Source organism: Mustela lutreola, chromosome 1 (assembly GCF_030435805.1).
Source record: "Mustela lutreola isolate mMusLut2 chromosome 1, mMusLut2.pri, whole genome shotgun sequence".
In the NCBI taxonomy this organism is placed as follows: Eukaryota; Metazoa; Chordata; class Mammalia; order Carnivora; family Mustelidae; genus Mustela; species Mustela lutreola.
The window spans coordinates 241,911,256-241,936,385 of NC_081290.1; the positions used below are offsets into that span (position 1 = coordinate 241,911,256).

Consider the following 25,130-nt stretch of genomic DNA (forward strand, 5'->3'; position numbering starts at 1 on the left):
TAATAGGGCTGTCTCTGAGACTTCATTCCCAAATGTTCTTAAAACCAGACTCAGAAGTCACCAGGGAAATCTGGTTTTGAAATGATAGACAGCCCCAATCCCCTCAGCCATCAGGATAACACACCCTCCCTGGAAATATGCATCTGTCTAATTGCTCAAGATTGTGTACAAACTGAATATTCATGATCTTCATGTTGACACAAAAGCTATATTTTTAAATGCCACTACCCAATATTTAAAATTCTTTTTCTGTCCTTAAAAAGACTCAGAGAGTTTATTGGAGCCACTGTTTGAGACACCTGGCTGGCTGGGGACTGCACAGACGACAAGCCCCAGGTCTCCAAATTGGGGAAAGGGATAGAACGTACTGGGGTCAGAGTTCAGCATACTGTGTTTATTATCTGTAGATTGAATAAATAAATATGTCTTACTCTTATATGTGTGACTATCTGTCAAATGGTTTGTTTAATAAGTTAAAAATCCATTTAAAGGCATTACTGAATTTCTGCCTCTCTGCATCTCAGGTGGTTTCCACTGGTGACACCATGCTGACCATACCATGTATCTGGCTGGCTCTCAGTTTCAGGATCAGCAAAGCAAAGGGAGGCAGGCATACTGGTCTGGTGAGCCATCATTAAGCCCACGTTGCCGAGGAGTGGAGAGGAAGAGGGAGGGCAAGCGATATGCTTACAGTCCCAGATACTCTGGGCAGCCTCGGGCAACATCACACCAGGGAGTGGCAGCACCCAAATTGGAGCCCAATTTATCTGACTCTAAACTCAAAACCTCCTCTGAGCTGGCAGAGGTGAGGCTGCTGTGTAGCAGAAGGGCACGTTTGGAACCAGAACCCAGAGCCCCATTTCAGAGCTTCCAGAAGCTTCCCGAATTGTGCTCCTGTTCTCTCAAACTGACAAAAAACCAAAAGGCCTCCACTCCCATGGCAAAGAGAAAGAGATAAGGAATTTGGGAAGCTTTTCTGCCCCAGGGAAGAATCAGCCTCAATGACAGTTTGGTATTAACTAGCTCAGCCATGCAGGGAGGCATAATTAGTTTCCAGGCCCAGAGTTTCATTCCACTGGTCCCCCACACCCCAAGGGCTACACAATCTGTTTGAAATGAAAAGAAAAATAAAATCACTGCTCTCCTCGGCTGACCCGTCAGGCTATTGCTCCTGGCCGTGGGCAAAAGGTGAGGCGGCCATCTGTCTGCTGAGGTGAAAAAGAATGAAATAGTCATTTTTAAATGACATTTTCAATTTTTCCCCTATGTCTACTATGCCCTCTTCTACCCCTACTGTTTAAATGATTCTTTTCAAATTGAAAATATCAGGGAATAATAGGAAAAGAAAAATCACAGTAATCTGAGGCTCTTGTTAATAGGCTGCTCCGTCCCACTGGGCCGAGTCGGAGAATCTTCTTCCTGGGCCCACTTCCTGGGTCCACTGATGGGTGCAGGTGGGAGAAGCCATACTGGGCCACCATGAAAGGTGCACAGATCCAAACCCAAACCAACACCCCTGAGGGGGTAATTCCCCGAGGGGCCACCAGAGACCAAGGGGGTTCAGCCTGTCCAATCTCTCACTCCACTCCCGTGCCATCTTCAGCCCTTGATGCCCAAGGAATTTCAACAAAGCAGGTAAGGAGAAAAAACCCTCTCCTGAGTTCAGAGCAGCCTGGAGAATCCTCCCTCCTCTCAGCAGACAGTTCTTGCCACCTCCCTCCTGAGTGAGCGAAGAGATGGTCCCAACTTACCACTACCACCCTAAAGCCACCTCACGATGAAGGGATCCATTCTGGGGTTCTCGGAGGCCCCAGTGCAGACAGGAGGCCAAGCCACTGCCACATGGGCTGGGAAGCCAAAGACCACCTTTCCCTTTAGCTCCTGGGGCCCTGAGGAACTCTCGATCCTTCTCTGGAAATTCAGCTATGCTTTCTCCTTCCTGGTGACTCTCTGGGTATCCATTTAAATGACCTCGACTCTGTCCTTCCTTTTGAAGCGGAGCCTCCCTGTTCAGCTGCATCTTTTCTGGCATTATTCTCTGCTTTTGGTGCAGGTTTATTTCTCCCCTTCTACACCCACAAGATTGCTTTCGTTTGAAAGTGACCACAAGTGACAGCTTTATTAAAATAAAGATATCGAGGGTCCCCTGAAGGCTTCAAGCTCCTCTCACCAGCTGATTCCTGGGGGATCTCAGTGCAGGAAAGCACATTCTACACACACACACACACACACACACACACACACACACACTTTCTCCACTGAGCTGCTGTTTCCCTTTGATTAAAGCTTGCGACAGCAGTGTGTGCTATGAGGTGCCTTGAAAGAGACCCCAGAAATGTGTGTTTTCCTGTCCCTGACCCAGAAGGAGGACACAGCCCGAGACCACCTCGTGCAAGCCTCCCCCAAGCTTGGAGGGATGAGAATCAGGTCTACAGTCCCCTGGCCTCCCTTCCAGACAGCTTTGAAGCCAGACACCTGGTTATGAATGTACTTAGTAAGTAAGTGGTTTTAGGAAAGCTTGTTTATTTATCCATTCAGTCACTCAACAAATTCCTGCTTAGCCCCAACTACATGGCTGTCACTGGATCAAACAGGAGAATGGAAAAATTAGGACCGGCCTCCACCCTCAAGGAACCCACAGTGTAATGGGAAAAGGAGATTAATAGTTACAATACAGTACAACTTTTTCATCTAGAAAGTGGGGCTAATGATCTCATGGGCCTATTTTCAGGCTTATATAAAATGAAGTGAACTAAACTGTGCCAAACATCTACTCAGCGCCCGATAAATGTCAATTTTCTCTCATTTCCTCTCCTCGGTGTAAAATCTCTGCCCCTCTTCCATGGACACCACTGCTGGGATCTGCAAAGCTGGGAAGAAGCCTGCTCCCAACATAGAGGCTGCATCCCAGGAGCTGGCACGCACTGCTTGAAACCGAAGTCAGGTCCTGCTAACAGCTATGTCCTCAATTCTGAAGATGATCCTAGGAAGTCGAGTGCAAGCCCCAGGGACCCAGACAGGCCAGAGAAAGAGAACTAAGGGCTCCCCACAGACCCCAGCTAAGGAAATCTGCCCATCCCCTTGTCCCTTAAGCATCCGGCTTCATCTGAGAATATATAACCAAAGATTTACTTCCCCACTGCAGAAGTTTCTTCTGAGGTTGAAGGAAGTAAGAGGATGTAGAGGGAAGCTTTCTAGACTTGAGTCAGACCTCTAGATCCTTACCCCAAAGTCTCCAGGTCCCAGGAGAAAACTGCCAGGGCCATCACCACATTGCATCAGGCCTTGGATCCCTCAGCTAACAGGCTGAGGGGGTGTTTACTGATGTTACTCCCAGGCTCTAGCATGCTCCAATTCTAAGTAAAGATCCTTCTAGATCTTTACAAGACTAGAGCTTTCACAATTAAGATACAACTTTAGAAAGCTCATCTTTCTTTGCTAACATATGAGGCAAGAGGGAAGGACTGCATCGAGTTGCACAACAATACTATACATTACTAATATGGACCAGGGTGAAATAAGACATTTAATTTTCAATTTACAAAAATCAAGTCAACTTTCTGTACTTCCAAAGTAATTACAAACTCAAAAATACCAATGCCTATTTTGCTAAAAAAAAAAAAAAAAAAAAAAAAAAAAATGGCTGTTGTTGAAAAACATTTAAAATTCACCATTGTATAGCTTTAGTTAAATAAAATAATGATTTTCCTTGTTTTGTTAACAAAATTATCTGTCTATAAGTGACCAAAATAAGCCCTGCTCATCAAGAAACAGCAATTGCCCAGGAGGTTTCACAGTGATTTTCCACAATTCTCTCTAGTAAGAAAGCAAAACCATCTCTCCGTTTTCTGCTGTCACTACAAAGGAATCTTTTTCGCGAGAACTTTAAATAGATAAGTACTAAAAGAAAAAAAAAAAAAAAGATGTAGAGTGTATCTTCCCAATGTGAAAATACATCTAGGTCTGGGTTGTAAAGAATGGATATTAAAATTATACCATCCCACAAAATGCACATTTTGTAGAGGGGGAAGAAAGAAAAGATTAAATTGAGTCTTCTTGACAATTGTCTTAAATCACACCTTCCTGCCTGCAATTGAAATTATAAGTCACGTTGCTTTGAGTTAAATCAAATTCACCCTGGCAGGAAGATAGGCTGCTGTGGCTCCAAATCCTGTCAGGCGGTAGAAACACAAGACAACCCAAGTCTCTCCTGCAGGAGACTCTCCTTCTGCCCCCACCCCTCCATCACTGGGGACGTGAGACTCTGGCCAGGTAAGGGGCACCTTGCATCATTCTCCCCCCAGCCAAGCTTCCTATAAGCGCAGCACATTCCTGACATGGTCTGCTGCCCGCTGCCATGCCGAGTGGGTTTTACAAAGCAAATCTTTCTCTACAAACAGGGGCAAGTCCCCAGGCTGGCAGGCTTAGAATTTCAGAACAGGAGGCGAGTCAGACTGAGACACTTGTGCATTAGCATTAGTTTGGGCGCCCCTCTAAGCTCACTTCTGACCTTCTTGGGCTGGATAGAACTGGGAAAGCCTTAGCACGCACATCATGTCTAATGGCACCGAAACGGGCCTCAGATCTGCTCTTCCAGGTGTTTCGAGCAGAGAATATATTCCTGGTTGTATTTTCTATGTGAAGTCCAAAAAGGAAAGAGTGGAAATGAAGGACAGTGGGAAGGGAGGGAGCCTGAAGGAAAAAATGTGCTTCCTGCCCCCCATTCCTACCCTGGACACAGGCAGGGTGGGGGCGCTTTTCTGCCTGGCATCTCATTTCATCACCACAACAATCCCACAGTGTTAAAGGATCAATGGCTGTCTTTTCTATAGCTGGGGAAATTGAGGCACAGGAGAGTGAAGAGGCTTTTCCAAGGTCACCCAACCTGTAAAGGGCAGTGCTGATTCCAGCCACTGACTGCCTGCACTTTTTCCCACCCTAGATGAGAGGCTCAGGTAACTGTTGGTTTTACTTATATCTGAGCTTACTCTCTCCAAATCTTCCCTATTCCACTCCTATAAATCCTCCTCATTCTTTCAGGATGTGTCATAAATTCCAATTTCTTGAGGAAGTCCTTTCTGACAATGCACTCTTCTTGCATTGTCTTCTCAGCTTGATTATGAACTTCTTAAAGGAAAGAACCATGACCTGTATATTTTGTTGTCTCCTGACATGCCTGCACAGAGTCAAGCCCATGAGAAGTGCTCAGGAAATAGCCACAAAACAGTCTGGATTGATGCCTTTCAAAGCTGGGCTCCTTGGCACCCCAGCCAAGGGTTCCCTATTCCTCCCACAGTGGCCTCCAAGGCCTATACAACCTGCTCCTCAACCAGCCCCTCTCTGGCCTCATCCCCCACCCTTTCTCCCATAATCACTCTGCTCTGGCCACACTAGCTACCTTACTGTTCCTCTAACACACTGAGCACACTGCTACCCCAGGGCCTTTGCACTGGCCATTCCCTCCACCTAGAAAGCTCTCCCCCAGACAGAGTTCACACCTAACTTTCTCCAAGTCTTTCCTGATAGGAGAGCTCCAGACCATCTTGTTTAATTGGGACTCTTCATATTTTTGTCTTTGTTCCACTGAAATATCCTCACTAGGTGCTCAATAAGTGCTAGCTGGATGAAGGAACAGAAGGTTCTGAGTATGTGACCAATAGAAAGCAGGAGTACATCCCAGGTCCCTGTCAAATTCCCAGCCACACTGGGGAAAAACAGGAACATGGAAGCAGGTCTGCAGTTTCTCCCAACCATTTCACGCCCACCCCCACCACTGCACCAGGGCCCAATAAACAATTCCAGCAGTGGTGTCTACCTCTTACATCTGCCCACAGAGCTAGGGGCCCATCGTTGCCTATACATTACCTGAATATCCCATGTCTTCCATTAAATGGGAAGTTTCTGGCAAACCTGAACATGTCTGCTATTTCTTTTGTATGCACCAGTCCCTTCCATGGTCCCCAACCTGACTCCATGCCCTGAGCCTGGAGGAGCCTCAAAACCCTTAGGTCTGAGTGAGTGGAGGACTTGGTCTTATTCACACTAAGTCCCCTCCTGAAGAAAGCTATACGGACGGCTTCTGGAGCCACTCACGGAGCCTCTCTCAGCTTTCCTGAGCTCTCCATCTCAGACAGCTCCTGGCACAGACATCCTTCTGTGTCTCCAGGGAAGGATACCAGCAAATCAGTCGCTTGGTAACCCATCTCATGGCCTTGCTTCTCTCAGGAATCCTTCCAATCTCATCTGCAACCTTTCTGCTGAAAGTAAGAGATAAGCCTGTTTTCCCTCCATCAGGATCACTGGAGCAGGAAAACAAGAGGATCACTGGCCCCTGACGAAGGGGGCTTCGCCGAGAAAATGGGATTTTATCTCGTAGTAACTGCATGATCTTGGACAGAGAACTACAGTCGCTGAGCTTTAATTTCCTCCTCTGCAGAACGGGGGTTAACGATATCCCACAAGGTTGCTTACAAGGTTAAAATGAGGTAACATGAGTGATGCAGTTAGCACCTAATAGATGCTCAACAAACATTAATTCTCTTCCTCTTCCCAGCTCTTCTCCAGATAAGTGCAAGCCTATTTCTTCCTCACTGGTTCCTTTTTCCAATTTTTGAATCACTGATAAAAGTCTTTTTATCCACTTTCCACTGGATTTCCCTGCTAACATAAATCTCCACAGTCTAGTAAAATATTTTTTTAAAGCCTGGCCCAATTACAGACTTGAAGGGTCTACCTCATAATCCCAACACGGTATACTTTCCTCCAAATGGTCTTTTAGAAAATAAAGCAAGTCAGAGGATTTGTTTATTATTAAGCTGAGATTTAGATGTGAAAGAAACCATAAAAGTTAAAAGATGCACTTTTCCAAGCCCTTGAACTGAGAGGCAGGTGTAAAGCTCTCCCACACCCCTCCCATTTCTCCATGGCCCCTACTGTCTCATCAGGGAAATACTACGATGATTAGTTAGACAAACCCTACCCCGTTTGTCAAGATCCTTTGAGGCAGAAACCACATAAACACCAAGGATCATAACTACAATAAAAAGAAACCAGAAAACCCCTCTACTCTGGGACCCTAACCAAGGCAGAGCTAAATAAATCTGTAGCAGAATATCAAGAAGGATCTTCCATACGGATAATAGAAATGTCACCAGCATAAACAGGAAGAGAGATTAGTTCAATAAAGGAATAAAGTCACATTTGTGGGTCTCAAGTAAGATTTTTGCTTACTTTTAACTTCCCAGCATATAACTCACAAGGTTATTAATACAAACTCCTACTGTTTTGGGCAAATAAACAGCTGCTGATGTTTTGTGCCCAAACCACTTTATTAGAGCTTTCCTTTACAGCAATTGTTTTTTCCTTTCCAAATCCTGAGAGGCTCAGACAGCTAAAAAACAGAGTGCCAAGGCAGGAGGAATAATAAAGGAAAGAGGAAACAGCCTGTGTGGGCAGAGAGAATGGGGCAGGGGCTGCTGGGACCCTCAGTGTCCTCTTTACAACACTTAGACAAAGTCAACATTCAAGAGCAGAAAGCAGAAGACCCAGATAGAGTGCAGTCAGAAGGGCTGTTTTTGTTTTGATGCAAAGAGTTGCCATTGAACAGAATTTACCAGCGTGAGAAGATAAAGATAACCAACCATCTAGGTTTGCCTAGGCTGGAGACACCTGGACCCAGGAATTACAGTTTTGAAACATGGGAAATCCTGGGCAAATGGAATGAGAAGACACATGTCCATGCCAGTGAATGGGAAAGCACACAGCACAGCACCTAGCACATGGTAAATGTTCCCGAGTCCTGAGGAGAACTGGAACGAGCTCTAGCTTGCAGATAGCATGCTCTGCTTCTCTCACAGGACAGTTCCTGGGGGCTTACGATGATCCTAGCAGATCCACAATGATCCAAGAGAAAGGGCCCTCCATGGCCTCTGGAACCCGACTGCACTCACCTACACAACAACAAACCAAGCCACCTGCCTGCCTGGCTCCCGCCTCCCACAGCCTTCCCCTTGACCTGATGAGGCCTCTGAGCTTACACCTGAACACAGCCTTCAGTAGAATGATCTCCTGGTCCTCTCTGTGTAATTTTCACCTTTTTTTTCCTTCTGTAGAGGATATATATACTAGGCAGAGTTTCCCTTCTTGTCTCTACCACCATTAGCTGTGTGACCTTGGGCAAACTCTATGTCTCTAAGTCTCCATGCATCAATGTTCTCACCTCTGAAACTCTCTGTCCTCTCATGTTGTGGAGATAAAAAGCAGTCATATAAAAGAAAAAGAAAAAAAAAAGTTATGGCTAGCATCTAGGCCAGTGCCTGACACATAGGAGAACTCTTCCTCTGTGCTTCCTGATACAATCAATCTTCAATACTTTGTGTGCTTGTTGCTCTTAAAATAAACCAAGGATTTGGCTAAGATTCTTATTTGTCACTTCTGGAGCTTCAAATCCTTTCTTGGCTTTCTTACTCATATATTCATTGGCTCAAGCAATTTTGGAACTGTCCTCCTGAGTCCCAGATGCCATTAACATGACATTTATTAGCCCAGGTTTCAAATCATGTCCTATCCAGATCCCTGAATTATGTACCCATTCCTCTGGAATCTCAATGGCCTTTAATGGCCTCTCCCAGGGGACAGAGATGGACGGGTACGGCAAACAAGTAGGCACTGCTGCTTGAAATGCAATGCCCAACAGTCTTAAACAGGGTTCTCTACCTCTGTCTTTTTTTTTTTTTTTTAAAGATTTTTCATTTATTTATTTGACAGAGAGGAGGAAGCAGGCTCCCTGCCGAGCAGGGAGCCCGCCTGACGCGGGACTCGATCCCAGGACCCTGAGATCATGACCCGAGCGAAGGCAGCGGCCTAACCCACTGAGCCACCCAGGCGCCCCTCTACCTCTGTCTTAAACTCTGGACCATGGTGGAGTGAAGCCATTCATTCCAAAGGGTTGGCTCTAAGTCTCCTCTTCAGGCGTCATTTTTCATTGCTCTCATCCATACCAAGGAGCAAGCAGGGTGTCGCTACCACTACTCTGGATCTTCCCAAACATGGTACTTTTGTGACTCTTAAAGGGAAGTAGTAACAAAATGTAGCCCAGAGGACCATTGTCTGTTGGTTCTAATGCCGTTTCAGCAGTGACATCATACAGGAAACCTGTCATGGTCTCATGGGGCTGGGCACTTAGGGCTTTCAGAAAAGTTCCCAAAAGCAAACCTTCACAAAACTGACATTGAATGTTGGACAGTGAAAAGGCTACATTTGAACCTCATACCCATTGGGATGATTCGTCCTAGCAAATACAGTTGAATCCTTAATCGTGTAGCCAGAAAAAAACTAGCAAAGCATTACTGTGCACATAATCAGGAATCGTCTTGCTTCAAGTTCCAGCTGGCTGCACTCAGCTGAGTCCATAAAAAGTACACAGACCCACACATAAGATTCCAGAAGAGCAGTCGTTTCCAATCACCACCACGACAAATTTTATATCAGAACAGTTGTGCGGTAATTTGTTATTAACAATAATTTAAGTACCAAAACATATGACTGATTAGGTTTAACTAATACATTGAAAGGATTTCAAGGTTATCACATTGTCTTGCATACTAATATGCTTTGTGGAGTGGGAGAGAAAGAGACAGAGTGAGAACGAATGCCCTGTGTCGGGACATGCTTCATCCTCACCCAGCCCCGGGGCATGCACCCTGCATGTGGAGGCATGCTTGTGAGGAAAGGGAAAACCGCAAGCACTTCTGTGCTCACACACTGCAGTGTGGAGTGGAGCTGACTCTGACCCCAAAGGCAGAGCGAGATTTGATAAGTTGATGATCGTAGGCTCCATGGAATAATCCAATCGCTACCTAGTTCAAGAACCTTTGGCCCTAGAGAGACCAGCATTCAAGGCCAGCATTCATTTCATCTGGATCATAAGGAGCAGAGCTAACCTACTCCATTCCTTGCTCTCTCCTGCAGTTGCCCATGTCACATTTATGGACTTCTGCCCCTCCGTCTTCACGCATAATCCTCTTTCTCCCAAAATCCCATCTTGCTCCCTTCTGGCTACATTCACCACGCATTCAGCCTGGTGCTTCCCCAAAGAACCTTCTGTGTGACATCACCTCCAGCTAAATTGCCTTCCTATATGCTTCTCCATGGGGCAGCCATCTATCCCAGACTCTTGGATAGAGCCCAAGCAATGAAAAAGGACAATGATCTGAAAGAGACCCTCCAGCCCCCCAATCCAGGCAATAGCCCATTCAGCTGTCCAAATTAAGTGAAGTGAACTTCTACAGGATGGTAATGAAGATGGTCCAGCAACCTTGTACATGGCTCTGAATCCCATGAATACCTTTGGAAAAATATAGACCCGCCTAACCCAAGTGACCGAAGCTGACCTACAAGGCCTTCACAAACCAGAGAACCAGACTGTGGCTCAACAACATTTCATTCCGAATTCTCCTTGAGATTCTACATCAACCTACTTATCAAGGGCAAATAACAATTTATGTCAAGTGAGTGGGAAAGAATGTGGAATGCATTTACTTTACAGCCTACATACTTTTGGATAAAAATGAAAAGTCTCTGGCCATGGGAAAAAGTTGTATTCTTTGGCAAGGTTTTCCTACTCCACAAAGATGTGGTCTGGGGCTATTAATAAAGGTAATTGAACTCAACTTCTAAATCCTGCTTTTGCACTCTCTCAAAATATCAATCACTGTTACTAATATAATTTCACATGCCACAGTTCATTCCAAAGGACAAATAGCTTTACTGTTTAAATGACACCCTTTCCTCAAATGAACTCCAAACATTCAGCAAACATCATATTCTCCTCTTCACAATCCTGCCAAGCCAGGGATCAGATGAGAAGGACACCACCCAATTCTCGGTGACATCCAAAAGCTACAGGGGCAAAAAAAAATTAGCTCCCAACACCCAGATCTAGGACATTTTCTGACTTTTAGGGACCACGTATGCTTTGTAATCACAGTGAGCAACCTGTTTTTACTGACCTAATGCACATTAAGATGCACATAATATGCCTAACAAACTTTTAGGAAACGAAAAGCAGTTAATAATCCATTTCGCCCATTGTTGGGATGATCTTGACTCAGTGAAGTAAGATAATGGACTTGGAAATTAGTCATATAATGTAATACATTATTAATCATGGTATTCAGAAGGGTAAATAGATATTATAAGAACAATACCCAGGAATTCAATTTCCTTTTAGATTTGTTTACTCTCTTGAATTCTTTATGCTACCATCATCCCTCACAAAAATGTAACAGTCTGATCTTTCTTTTTTTCCCAAAAAAGTGATTTTCAACCTTTTTTTAGAAAAGAAGCAGAGCCTTTTTAAAAATATTTTATAGAATACCAAATATAAGACAGATGAAGGAGGAGATATACTAGCTGCAAGGAGATACACTGCGTGCAGAAGGGGTCCAGGAGCCTTCACTTGACCCTTTTATTTCTCAGGTCCCAGATCCAACCTTCTAGAAGCCTGGGGCTCCTGGGGCCAGAGTGCGAAAAACACTGCCCTAAGTCATCCATGTAAAGCAAAAACTACGTATATAATATAGAATACAGGCAGTATACATATATATATATTATATATATATGTATGTGCACATATATATATTTAGTGATCTATATAAATAAAATATATATATATATATATATATAATACACAAACACTGATATCCCAAGAGAAAAACTGGCAGAAGACATAAATACACGGCAAAAACCAACACAGGTGGGGGAGGATACTAACTGTACAGTAATCAAAGGAGTACCGATGAAAAGAACACTTGCCAGTGATTACATTTGCCCAGAATAAGTTTAACAGTAACACCCAAGGCTGGACAGGCTCCGTGAAACTGGTACAGTAATACCTTGCTGGTGGCCACGTGGAAAGATTTTGAAAACAATCTTTCATTAAAATATCCATACTCTTTGAGTCAGTAGTAATCCCACTTCTAGAAACAGATACTTAAAAATAGTTCAAAAGAAGAAAAGCAAGGTGAAGATGTTTATTTCTGCGTTAATTATAGTAGAAAAGCCAATGTTCAATAATGGGGAAGTGGCTAAATCAATAATTGATGATGGAATATTAGGCAGTCATTAAAAATATAGTATAAGTTCTCTTTAAAAACCATCCACTTAGTTACCTCTCCAGAGGAAGCATACCTTCAATCCCCCTTCTAGAAAACAAGCCCTGAGATGCATTTGTCCTTCTGCAACAGCTTTTCTCTCCTACGGCACCCCGACTCACATCTCCAGCTAACAATTGAGTTGTATGCGTACCAACAGTCCCCTGAGTTTGTTCCCAAATGTGTTTATACTTTTGGTACTTGTCACTGTAACAGCATAATTTAATTACATATTCTATAAACCAATGGAATATGACTGCTAAGAAAATGAGAGTTGTTGTTTCGAAGAAAATTAATTTCACTGCTTTGGAAAGACTTTGTAAAGCTAGTCACTTACATAGCAGTCTGACTGCATATGAGCAAAATCACTGCAAAGGACAAGACAAAAGTCATAAAGATTTAGGCTACTAACATGGAGATTGCTTCATAAGCATCTTTAAGTTCTTAGCGAATTTTAAAGAAAACAGAACGAGGAATCAGTCTCCGTAAGCAGGACATTGTGGGCGTGGTTTATGCAAGGAAGAGGAAGATCAGAAAGGCAGCTGGCCCACCCAGCCCAAAGACAAAGCCTTGGCCTTAACATCAAAAGGTTGGCAAGTGAATGTACAGCACATTAAAAAACAATATAAAAAAAATTTAATACACGTGTGCAATATTTTGTTTCATTCTCCTCTTTGCCGGGTTTTTCCATTAACTAACTTAAACCCCAACTGTATTGAATAAAAGGCATTCTGTTGTCCTTTAAAAACAAGTCTACATGACAGGGTCCAGGAGTGTCTTGATTCACCCCTATATCCAACATCACCTCCCTGGTGTGCTACCTGGTACTTATTAGGTCTCCAATAAATAAAGACTGAATCAATAAACTATGTAGCAAACAGGAACAAAAGGCTTGTAACAAGAAGCAAGCTGAAAAAAAGCAGAATATAAAATCAGAGGCAAACCATGACTCTACCCTTGTTTTTTAATATGGAGGCAAATGGGCAAAGTTCGAAGGGAATGTTCCAAAATGCAAAACAGCTGGGTCAGAGTACAATGCATGAGAGGCAATTTTATACATCTTTAAGCATTTTCTTCAATATTGGCACGTTCTTTACAGATTCAAAAAGGTACTAATCAAGAAAAGGAGAAAACTGTTTTAGGTTCTACTGGACTTCCAAAATAAGAATTGCACCAACACTGCCGTCCCCCGTCAGTCTCGCCGACACATAGGCCTCCTTCAGCACACCCTCTGCCTCAACCACCTCACCACCTCCAGCCATCCATCCTTCTCCTCCCAAGAGCAAACCTGTACTAACACGGGCTTCATGTCTCTAATCCAACAAGATGCTATTTTTGAAATCTGGAGCTATACACCCTCTCATTTACCGTAGATTTGGTTTAAAAAAAAAAAAAAATTCTCAAAACTGCAATTTACATTCCCAAGAGATTCCCAAACACCATCTAATTAAATCATTCAATCAGAAAACAAATTAAAATGAAATATCACTGCAACCCCCAAGAGGAAAATAAACTTTTCAGTCATGACTAGAACAGACCTCTAGGGTGATGCTCCAAAGCCTCTTCTAATTGCAAGTCCTATGGAACATTCTGCTGAACATTTTGTGACATTTGCAGTTTCCGGGACAACTTCCCTTCCAAAGCAAAGAGGAGCCTGAGCAAGGCTCCAAAGCAAAACATATTCCTTCGAGAATGGAGACGCTTTCATTAACAACTAGCTGGTGCACTGGGCACCCACACTGTGTATTACTCTCCCAAGCGTTCATCCATCCAACACCTGCTCTGTACGACGTGCCGGGAACTGTCCTGGGTACTCTATGGACACTTCTTTAGTAAATGTAACCTCTGCCTCTTAGCATGAGATAAAACAAAACCTAGAGCTTCCTGAGTTTATCTACGGAAGAGTCTCGAAGTGGGAAGGCTAGGACTTCAACATTCCTTGGCCATCCTCCAAGGTCTCTCATTCTGACACCCACTCCCATCATCAAGTAACTCCAGGGGAGCACTGCTCCCCCTGTGCTCTGCTGGCCCTCTAAGGAGACAGTATAGGATGTGGTGAAGAACACACAGTCCAGAGAAGCCACATAAGCTGGGTTTCAATGCCCAAACTGCCACGTACCGGTGATGTGACCCGAGACAAATCATATAACCTCCCCACCTGTAAAATAGAGTTAATATTACCCATCTCATAGGGTTGTGGTGATTAAATTAGTACATATACAGAAAGTACTTAGAATGGTACCTGGCACATAATGGGTGCTATATAATTTTCAGTTGTTATCATTATCCTTTCCCCACTCCCCCAGCTCAGCAGACTAAACTGGGTTGCTCAAAAGGCTGAGGAAATAACAGCGAATACACAGGAACAGTTCACATCACTAATTACAAGAGTCTGATTGTCCTTTCCCATCCTCTGCCTTCAGAGAGCTGCACTTGGCCAGTCCCAAATTTGCAGACCTCTTACTTAAATCAAGTAAATCCCTAAATTTACTTAATTCCCTGCATCCTAGCTCTAGATGGCTCTAGCACCACTGGGACAGCTGTCACCGGTCATCACTATCGCAACACAAGTAATCTCTGCCCTCTACCTGCCTCCTGTCTAGTCTTCCCCAAGTCACTGACCCCTCCCCACTGGTCTACCGGTTGTGGCTTCTGCCTTTCTGTCTTGAGAATCTGGGCATTTCTGAATATCCATAGGAGTCCTAATACAGTCAGTGCACATATACAAGAGAACTGGACCAACCATGTCTTCAGAACCCTGTTCTGTCTTTGCTTCTTATTTCTCCCAATTTTTTCAGGTATATCTTTTAAAGTTCAGAACAATGCACAGTTATAAGGTTTCTTGGGAAGAAACTCACAAAGGCTCCTTTCAGCTTCAACACCGTACTCACTTTCATGTAGAGCCTTATAAATCATGTGACATGGTCCACATTCAACATGATAGGGGCTACTCTGTGATGAGCTCATGGGTTAACAATGTCTCCTCACTGCTTCCCAAAGTGGTACCTGGCTCTCCTCCTCCCTGAGCAGACTGGAAAGCACAAGAGAACCATTTTTCCAGGAATACACACACACACAGAGAGAGAGAGAGAGAGAGAGAGAGAGAGAATGTGTGAATGAAAATCTCTCAAAATCTGTGAGCAAACTGGAAACGTCAAAGTAAGGTACGGCCTTGTGTCTCCCTAGGAACATTCTGAATCACCCTGGGGCAAACACTATACTTCAATTGCTGATTAATTGTCAGTCCGGACCATGGGATGGAAAAAGTAAGAAAGAGCAGCAACAAGGAGCCATCAGATAGATAAATTGTTCTGCCAAGTCCAGTGCCAGTTTGAGAGGCAGAGGCAGGTATGATGGAGAAGCTGCCAGGGGTCTCCTTTGCTAAAAAGTGCCCCCAAGCCCTGGCCTTGGTTTGAAGTCATCATTTAGAAAGCACAAGCCATAAGTGCACCTCTCCCGCCCTCACGGGAACCTTCTCTGGGACATGTGGGGAAACATACCAACTGTGAACACAGCAGCTATCCCTACCTTCGCATGGGGCAGTGGGGGCAAAAGCAGATCCAGACACCCACGCTGTAAATTAAGGAGAGTACTCCTGGGGGAGAAAGGTTTCCATTCAACTAGATATTTGCCCAGGTCTGCTGGGTAGTGGCCCCAGAGCTTGGCTGGCCTGCCAGGTTTACAGGTGAACAAGGCTCCCTGCCTTTAAGTAGCTCACACGCCTGGGAGAGAGCAGGGGAAGCGGGGAGGTGAAGAAAAGAGAAGGGTGAACGTGTGAGACGCGCGCGTGAGTGCACACCCAGCACCAGTGCCCCACGGTATGGGGAGCTCTCCATTGCCTGCCTCTGACAGCACATCAGAAGGGGTCTCCTTGGGAGAGCTCCCGTACCTCACCCTCCCCTTGGCTCCAGTCCTGGTCTGGGTGGAGCACAACCACCTCGCGCAACCTTAGACTCCAGACCCACGCCAAGCGAGTCTGTCCGCTCCGCCCCAACAGCTCCCTGGGCCTGGGAGTGGAGCTACAGGAGGGAACGGCCTTCACCGGGCCCGCCGGGAAGGCACAGGCCAGGATGGGTTCTCTGTGTCCCGGGCGGATGAGTCACCGCAGTGGACAGAGCTCCAGGCTCCTTCCCCGAGTGGACACCTGGAGAGGGTCTTGGACCGGTTGGCTGGGGTGGGGGTGGGGACCGCTATAGGTGGACCGCACCCCCAGCCAGAGATTCCCCCTGCATTTCCAACCGCCTCCGGACGGCGCACAGCAGGGCTGGGGCTGGGTCTACGCAATCTTCCCAGCCCCGTCTTGTCCCGCAGCCTGTGGGTTCTAAATGCCAAAGACTGGGGCCGCGCGAGCCATCTCGCCCTGGGCCCTTACAGGGGCCAAATAAGCTCCACGGTCCGCGCCAGTTCTCTCCTGCACACACACAAACATTCACCTACACACACTCTGAGCCGGACCTCTGTGTGATGCCGAGAGCCGGCGAGCAACCAGCCGGGAGTCTCAAGCACATTTGGACACGTGCGCAGCGCGCCCCCACACCTCCAGTGAGCTGCACACACCCGCGCGTGGAGCCCCGCGCACACACGTGTGCCCCGGAGAAGCGCGCACCGCCGCGGACAGCGAGGGTCTCCCACGCAGGCGAGAGCGCACCCGCAGCCCCCGAAGCGTCTGCGGCCTCGGACCCCGCGGCCGCTGGCCCCACGCGCACCCGCCCCAGCGAACCCCCCTGCCGCGCTGGGCACTCCCAGGCCTTGTGAGCAGCCCAAGTTTCCCCGGGCGCCGGTACCTTGGATATGCTGCTTGATGACATTCTCCAGGTGGTCCAGCCGTTCAATAATCTTCAGGGTGTCCCCTTTGTCTTCCTCCAGCTTCTTGTCGGGCGCCGGCTCCTGCCCCCGCACATACACGCTGGCGATGTAGTTGGTGACCCAGCCCACGTAGAGCAGACATATGATGTTGGTCATGCCGCTCAGGATCACGCAAGTGGACACCAAAGTTTTGGTCTTCCTGGTGCACACCATTCTGGGCTCCCTCCTCCATATAGAGCTCCCGGGGGACCCTCCTAGCCGCGCGCCGGCACTCCCCCGCGCGCACACCCCCCAGCCGGCTCCGGAAGGCTGGGCGCCGGAGCACCTGAGTCCCGAGTCCTCCGCAGCCCGGGCTGCTCGCTGTGGAGAGCCGTGCCCAAGTTTGGAGCTCCCGCCGCTGGCCACCCGGAGAGAGAGCTTGACAAAGGAAATGAGGTGGATTTTTTTTTCCAAATTAAAAATCTCCGAGCCCTTCTGGAAGCGGTCACGGGTGGCCGGCAGCCGCACGCCCGGATACGCGCGTCTGGGAAACTTTGCCACAGCCTGGGTCCGCGGCCGCGCCGTTTCCCATCGCCAGGCGCGAGTTGCCTTGGCGGTCCGACCGGCCCGCGCTGCTGAAAGGACGGCGGCGGCGGCGGCGGCGGCGGCGGCGGCGGCGGCGGCGGCGGCAGCGGCAGCGGCGGCGTTAGGGAGAGCGGCGGAGCAGAGCGGCCCGGCCCCCTCCGAGCGACAAGCGCCGCCACCAATCGCGCTCCGGCTCGGGAGAGGGGCCGGTGCTGGGCGGCCGCGGACCAACGAGGAGGGCGCGGGGAGGCGGAGTCCGGCCTCCGGGCCCCACCTGCTGGCCGCCCTGGCTCCCGCCCTCCAGGGACGCGCCTGAGCCTCCACCCGCGCCCGCGCTGGCTATCCGAGACCCGAGACTCCCGGAGAGGGCGCGCCGCCAAGCTCAGCTCCGAGGTCCGCAGATTCCGTCTCTAGGGAGTCCCAGCTCTGGCTCTTGCCCCGGCACCTCCGGTCTTCGCGGGGTCGCGCGGCTCAGCGCCCCTCAGCGGGGCTCTTCTCGCCCGGGTCCCACCGGCCAACTCCTCGTCCCCCTTTCTGGCTGCCGGGAAGCACAGAGGCCAAGGAAGCTTGGGCGGGATCGTCTGACTAGCCTTGCCCTTGGTCAGGCCCCGTGGGCATCCACTTCTTCCCTAGCCTCACTTCGACCTCTGCCTGTCCCAAGCCCTCTATCTGTGGGCCCCCTGAATGTCTCCAGACTTGGCAACTGCCAAAAGAGCTAACCCTCCCAGGAAGCTCCCAGATTTGGGACCACCACTAACAACACCAAACCCCTGGAAGAATTTTGCCCCATCTAGATTTTTTTTTTTTTAAGTCTGCACAGCTCCCAGAACAAAACTGTGCCCTGTAACCCAGTTGTCACCCATGGGGACCAGGCTCATGTCAGTGCATAGGGGCAAATCCTGCACAGCAATGTCCCCAGGGTCGGGGGAGGGGACACAGAGGCACAGGGTGGAATTATGCTGTGAACTGTAAAGTCCCTATGCGTGCTGTTTGTAATTGGTGTTAGAGAGGACAGAACTGTGACTGACAGCAAAGGGACATGGCTGGGCTCTAATGGCTGACACTATTTTATTTGTTATAAGAGCAAATAGACTTATTCATATTATCCCCTTCTGCTGAAGTCACTTCTTGTCAGCATCTGAAGAGAAATCCTCTAAACAAACACTCTTTAAAACACAGATTCATATCATTTTCCCCATCTGTGGGGACATTTCCTTGGTCTGAAGAGTCAGGGAGGCAGCCCACTGCATGGCCACCTTGTACCCCAGCACCCCAATGGGCCAGATTGCTACCTGGCCCCACAAAGGAGGGAGGGCACAAAACCAAAGAAGGGGTACTTTATGGCCATCAACCAGGAGCTGATCGACTAGTGCTTTGCTTACAAAACCCCCCAAAATATGCTGTGGCACCAACTGGAAGATTTCTCTTCACCCTTAGCTGAAAACGAGTTTGGAAGAGAGTAGAGGAGGATAGTATGTATGTGTCCATATGTGTGACAGAGGAAGACACACACACACTCGTCTTTTTCTGAAAAATAAAGGTAAAGAAATCTAGAACCAGGAGGGAATAAAACCTGCCTCTCCCTTTCTTCTCTGGTTGTATAATCAGCTCCCAAATGAAGAGTCTGGACTTTCTCCCAGCTGGATGAATTTACAAGCACTGGCCTTGAGTACAGTTAATGGCAAGGGTCTAATTCTTCCTCTTGTCATGCACCCTGTCCCAGGAGGAGCCCTGGAAGTTCATCTCTTCCCAGGATCTTCTTGCACCACCCCAGGGCTAGACAGGGAGGGGGCAATAGTCATTTTTCACATTCTTAACGGGAAGGAAAAAAACCCAACTTTAAAAATAAGGTTTAAGGCAAAAACAAAGTACGTTGTGTGACCTTAAATTTTTGTTCTTATCCTCTAAGAGAATTTGTCACTGTGGAGGGGATGAATGCAACAAAAGAAGGCAGAACAGGTTCTCCTCTCTGAAAGGTCACTGGGGCAAGATGACCAGTTCAAAAAGTATTCATTGGAGGGGCAGCCAGACTCCAGGACTCTCAACCCAGATCCACCGCTTATTAGTTATGTGAGCTTGGATAAATTCTAAAACATTGCTTGGGCTCAATGTCCCCATAGGTCAAATGTAAACGATACTTGCTGGGAGAGTGGTTATAAAGATTAGATGAGAGAATGCACCAGAAAGGGCTTTAATTAGTGCAAGACACAGTGGGTGTTCAGGATCAGGTGAGTTTCCTTCCCAGGATACGGTCCTTTGCCTTCCAGGCCAGAACTCAACTCCATGAACTCCAACCTCCTGTTTAGCAATACAGTTGACCCTTGAACAATGTGTGGGTCCACATACATGCAGATATTTTTAAATAAATAAAATACAGTACTGCAAATGTATTTTCCTTGTGATTTCCTTAATAACATTCTATTTTCCTTAGCTTACTTTACTGCAAGAATATAGAACATAATGCCTATAATACAGCCTGTGTGTTCATGAACTGCTTATGTTATAGGCTTTTGGTCGACAGACTATTAGTAATTCAGTCTGGGGGGAGTCAAAAGTTGTAACTGGATTTCAACTGTTCAGGGGGTCAGGGGCCTTACCTCTGCCACTCTCCCGCATTTTTCAAGGGTTAACTGTACTTGGTTTTTCCACCGACCTGTATCAGCGCTCTGTCCCCTGATGGAAGCCAACAGGAATTAAAGCTATAGGCAGCGAGGTGCTCATCTTGCCCAGCTGGGTTCTGGCACATTGACTTTCTATTCATAATAGCTACCTTCACCATCAGTAGTGCAGTGATCTGCATTGGTTGATAGGAAGTTCAAAACGGAAAGCTGGTTTCAGAGATTGCTATCTGCCCCATACTTTCAAATTTCCACTTAAGACTGCCAACTCTTTGGTTATAAACAAGTGAATTACAAGGGAACCCAAAGACTTTACCCACAAAGGTTTTAGAGTCACAATGCCAGAAAAGAGCTCCCATGTATGCCCTCCTAAGAACAATACATGGACCACATTTTTAGCCCTCAGTTCAATTACATTAAATCCAAGAAGTAATTATTGACCCTTGAGGTTTTGTCTGCATGACCAGTTGCTCTGGGCCCTGCCTAGTTTACTCCAAACATGCGTATATAATCTGAGTCCCATAGTCTCAATATGGACCTCTTTTCTGAACCTGGAAAGCTGCTAAAAATTATCCATCAACTGGAAGGATGTTTCTGGTCATTTATCTAACTCGTAAGTGTTTCCCCACTTTTATTTTAAATAAATCCTGCCTTAGGGAATCATTGTGAACTTAATAAGATAATGGATGTGAGCAGACTAAGCAGAGACTCCAGGACAATGTATTTCTTTAAACTTATGCCTAGTGTTTGGACCTTAGGTTTCCTTCCACTCTTGCTGTAAGAGGAAAGTGAGTACCTTGAAGAATCTAAAAAAAGGGCTGGAGATGTTTGATAGGGTCTTTCTGGTACAGCCCCTGGATTTAAACCATCTTTTATATTGTATAGGCAGCTGCCCTCTTCATGTGATTTCAGGGGGAGCCAAGTAGGACTTCTTTTTGACAATATATAGCAACACTGTCACCCACCCACCCCTGCCCCACCAATTACTAAGCCTTCATTCAGAATATCTTTAATGCAAGGTCTGGAAAAACCAATCATTATGGGAGTTTAACTACCAGCTGATTACATTCTAGTGGGGTATCATGACCTGGGGATTGAAAGGAACAGTGGACCAATCTTGGCCAATGGCAAGGAGTCCACTCATTAGAGAGAGATGTCAGTGGTCATCTATACCCACCAGATGGCAGCACCATGCAAAGCCTTGGGGCCAGAAATACCAATTAGAATTTGGGGGCTACAAGGGGGAAATGGACCTTAAAGGTAGAATGCCTCAATCCTTCCTTCATCTGGCTGGATGACAGGTGGGATTGGCAGGTCCCTAGGAAAAAGAGATTGCTGGGGCTTCCAGCAGCGATGGACGCAAAGTTCAGAGACAAAGTCTGTGGAGGAACAGTACATACAAGATTAGATTCTGCCAAGCCACAGGGCTGAGATGTCCCTGCTGGGGAAGGCACACTTCTGGGGAAGAAAAGCTGAACAAAGAGAAGAATGTTTGTTTAGAACCTACACGTGTGTCAGGTTTTTCATATGTTGTCTCCTTTTTCTTTTATTCCCCATCCCCTACCCACTTCATATGTTGTCTCTTGAGCACAGACGAGGGAGCCAAACAGTTGGGTTCATAGTCCACATCTGCCATTTACTAGCTGTATGATCTTGGTCAAGTTACTTAACCAGTCTGTGCCTCAGTTTTTTCATCTGAGGAAATGGGGAGAAAATGGTTATTGTGAGAATTAAATGAATTCATGTCTATAAAGCACATTAAATGCACTATGTAAAAGTTAGCTCTCTAAGTGCTATTACTTCCTCTGAGCAACAAAGAATCTGAAAAAATAAAAGAAAGAAGACCAGCCACCAGGGGGAATTTTCCTCAGATCAAAGGGTCCTATAAAGAGATGTTTAGCTCTTCTTTTTTTTTACCTTATTGAAGAACCCAAAGCAAACCCTAGCTGAATTACAGAGCAAATCCTGACATGAATCCTGAAACTAGACCCATTTAACCATCTGTCCACTTATTCACCTGCTTAAATACTTCTGAGTGCCTGCACTGTGCTAGACCCAGGGTTAGGTACGGGTAATGCAGAGATGACTCTCACATCTGCACCCCAGCCCTCAGGGAGATCACTGTTTAGTGGAGGAAGCTGATCAATGATCCAGTATAATACAGTCTGAAAAGCTCTAATCTGACATATTATAGTAATATAAAAGAGAAAGCCACCAGCAGTTGATTAAGGTGCCAATTCTGCCCCAACAAGTAGTTATGTCATTTCTGAATGGTTCCACTTGCATTCAATCACTAGACAGCTCTGCTAGATGGGAGTTTGTTCATTAGACCTGGAAGGGAATATTTGCAAGATATTTAATGGACTAAGGATTAGTACACAGATCATATAAAGAATTCATATAAACCCATAAAATAAGCACAAATATCCAAGTGGAAAAATGGGCCAAAGATATGAGCAAGTAACTAACTAAAGAGAAAGTATAAACATCCAAAAAATATATGAAAGGATGCTTAAACTTGTTAAAATCAGGAAATGCAAAATAGATACCATATCTCACCTATAAGACTGACAAATTTAATGTGATAATTAGCAAGTATTAGAGAGAATATAAGAAAAGTAAGTACTCTTATATCCTGCTGGTGAAATCAGTTGGTACAATCCCTTTGAAATGTAGTTTGGTATCACAGAGCTAGAACAAACAACCCCCAAATTTGTATGGAACCACAAAAGACCTCAAATAGCCAAAGAAATCTTGAAAAAGAAAAGCAAAGCTGAAGGCATCATAATTCCAGACTTCAGGTTATATTACAAAGCTGTAGTGATCAAGACAGTATGGTACTGGCACAAAAACACACACATAGATCAATGGAACAGAATAAAAAACCTATAAATAAACCCACAACTCTATGGTCAACTAATATTTCATAAAGGAAGAAAGAATATTCAATGGAAAAAAAGTCTCTTTAACAAAAGTGTTGGGAAAACTGGACAGTGACATGCAGAAGAATGAAACTGGACCCTCTCTTACAGCATACACAAAAATGGATTCAAAATGGATGAAAGACCTAAATGTGAGGCAGGAAACCACCAGATTCCTAGAGGAGGACACAGTCACCTCTCTGATATCAGCTTCTTTCTAGATATGTCTCCGGAGGCAAGGGAAACAAAACCAAAAATAAACTATTGGGACTGCATCAAGATAAAAAGTTTGTGCTTTTTATCAGCAAAGGAAACAATCAACAAAACTAAAAGGCAACTTTTATGAAAGGGGAGAAGATATTTACAAATGATATATCTGATAAAGGGTTAGTATCCAAAATCTATAAAGAACTTACCAAACTCAGTCTCCCAAAATGAAATAATCCAAATTAAAAATGTGCAGAAGACATGAATAAACATTTCTCCAAAGAAAGCATACAGATGGCTATCAGACACAGGGAAAGATAACCAACATCACTCATCAGCAGGGAAATACACACCAAAACTCCAGTACCAAGTCACACCTGTCAGAATGGCTAAAATTAACAAGTCAGGAAATGACAGGTGTTGGCAAGGATGCAGAGAAAGGGGGACACTCTTACACTGTTGGCGGGAATGCAAGCTGGTGCAGCCACTCTGGAAAACAGAATGGAAGTTCCTCAAAAAGTTAAAAATAGAACAACCCTGTGATCCAGCAATTGCACTGCTAGGTATTTACCCGAAGGATACAAACATAGTGATTCGAAGGGATACATGCTCCTGGATGTTTATAGAAGCATTATCAACAATAGCCAAATTATGGAAAGAGCCCCAATGCCCAGTGGCCAACAAATGGATAAAGAAGATATGGAATATATGTAAATGAAAATAAAATGCACATACTCTATAACCTTGTACTTTAAGTACGGTCCATGGGCCAGTAACATGAGCTTCAGCTGTGTACTTACTATCAGGCCCATCCCACATCTACTGATTCAGAATCTGCATCTTAACAAAAATCCCTAGATGAGTCATATACCAATAAAATCTGAGATACAATACACATGAAACTGTTAACCACAGTCTTTCTTTGGGGAAAAAAACCATAATTAAGGATAGAGGTCAACCTCTTACCAGGTTCATCTATAATGTCTGGTTTTTACTTCTGAAATTCAAATTATTATGTTTATAATTAATAATGATTCATTTGGTCGTGCTGAAATCTGCTCCACGTTGGTTGCTGCCCCACTTTGTGGCCTGAGCTACACACACACACACACACACACAAACACACTTCTTGAAATACTCATGCTAGTTGTTTGTATTCCCTATTGAGAAAATAAAAGGAATCATCAAGGTACATAACCACATTCACTGTTTAGTGAGAGTAGGAATTTAGCAACCACCATCTCTTTCTTTTACACAGTCAGAGGCATTTCTTAGTTTCGTGCATCTTACATAAATAACATTTTATAAAGTTGTGTACTAGTGGAGATATAATGAAAGATTTCCTAAAAGTTTCAACCCCTTATTACTTAAAAAAAAAAAAAAATGCTCAGCAGGACATATGTTAATTAAGAAACCAGTAGAACATAGTGATTATACACATGTAATCAGACAAACTTGGGCTTGAACTCTGGGTCTGCCATTCACTAATTCTATGAATATGGGCAATTGCGTTATTTAAGTTCTTGTATCTGTTTCCTCATCTATAAAACCTAGTATCTACTTCATAGGGTTGCTGTGATGATTAAATGAAACAATATCTGTAATCTTGTTTTGCAGTCTGTGATAAGCATTTAACAAATGTGAGTTTTAATAGTACTTAACACTTTTATTTAAATAATAAATCATTGCATTTCATTTCCAATCCATAATAATACATACAATATATCATAGATTCAGGAACATAACCCTTCTGTAGCCCAAGGACTAAGTATATATTTTTAATGTTTCCATCACTAAAAGGGATGAGTATCAGTATATAAGTAGAATCAAGGGGTGCCTTGGTGGCTCAGTCAGTTGAGCAA

The 25,130-nt window shown here is 45.3% G+C and overlaps 1 protein-coding gene across 2 annotated transcripts in view; it reads right to left on the reverse strand.

Moving 5' to 3' along the window:
• Positions 1-17,242, reverse strand: part of GALNT18 (polypeptide N-acetylgalactosaminyltransferase 18) — a 353,102-nt gene extending 335,860 nt beyond the window's left edge. For both annotated transcript variants that reach the window (XM_059136267.1, XM_059136258.1), the window contains exon 1: positions 16,937-17,242. In XM_059136267.1, coding sequence (XP_058992250.1) covers positions 16,937-17,171 — 235 coding nt within the window. In that variant the 5' untranslated portion in view covers positions 17,172-17,242. The remainder of the gene's footprint in view (positions 1-16,936) is intronic.
• Between the last annotated feature and the right edge of the window lie 7,888 nt (positions 17,243-25,130).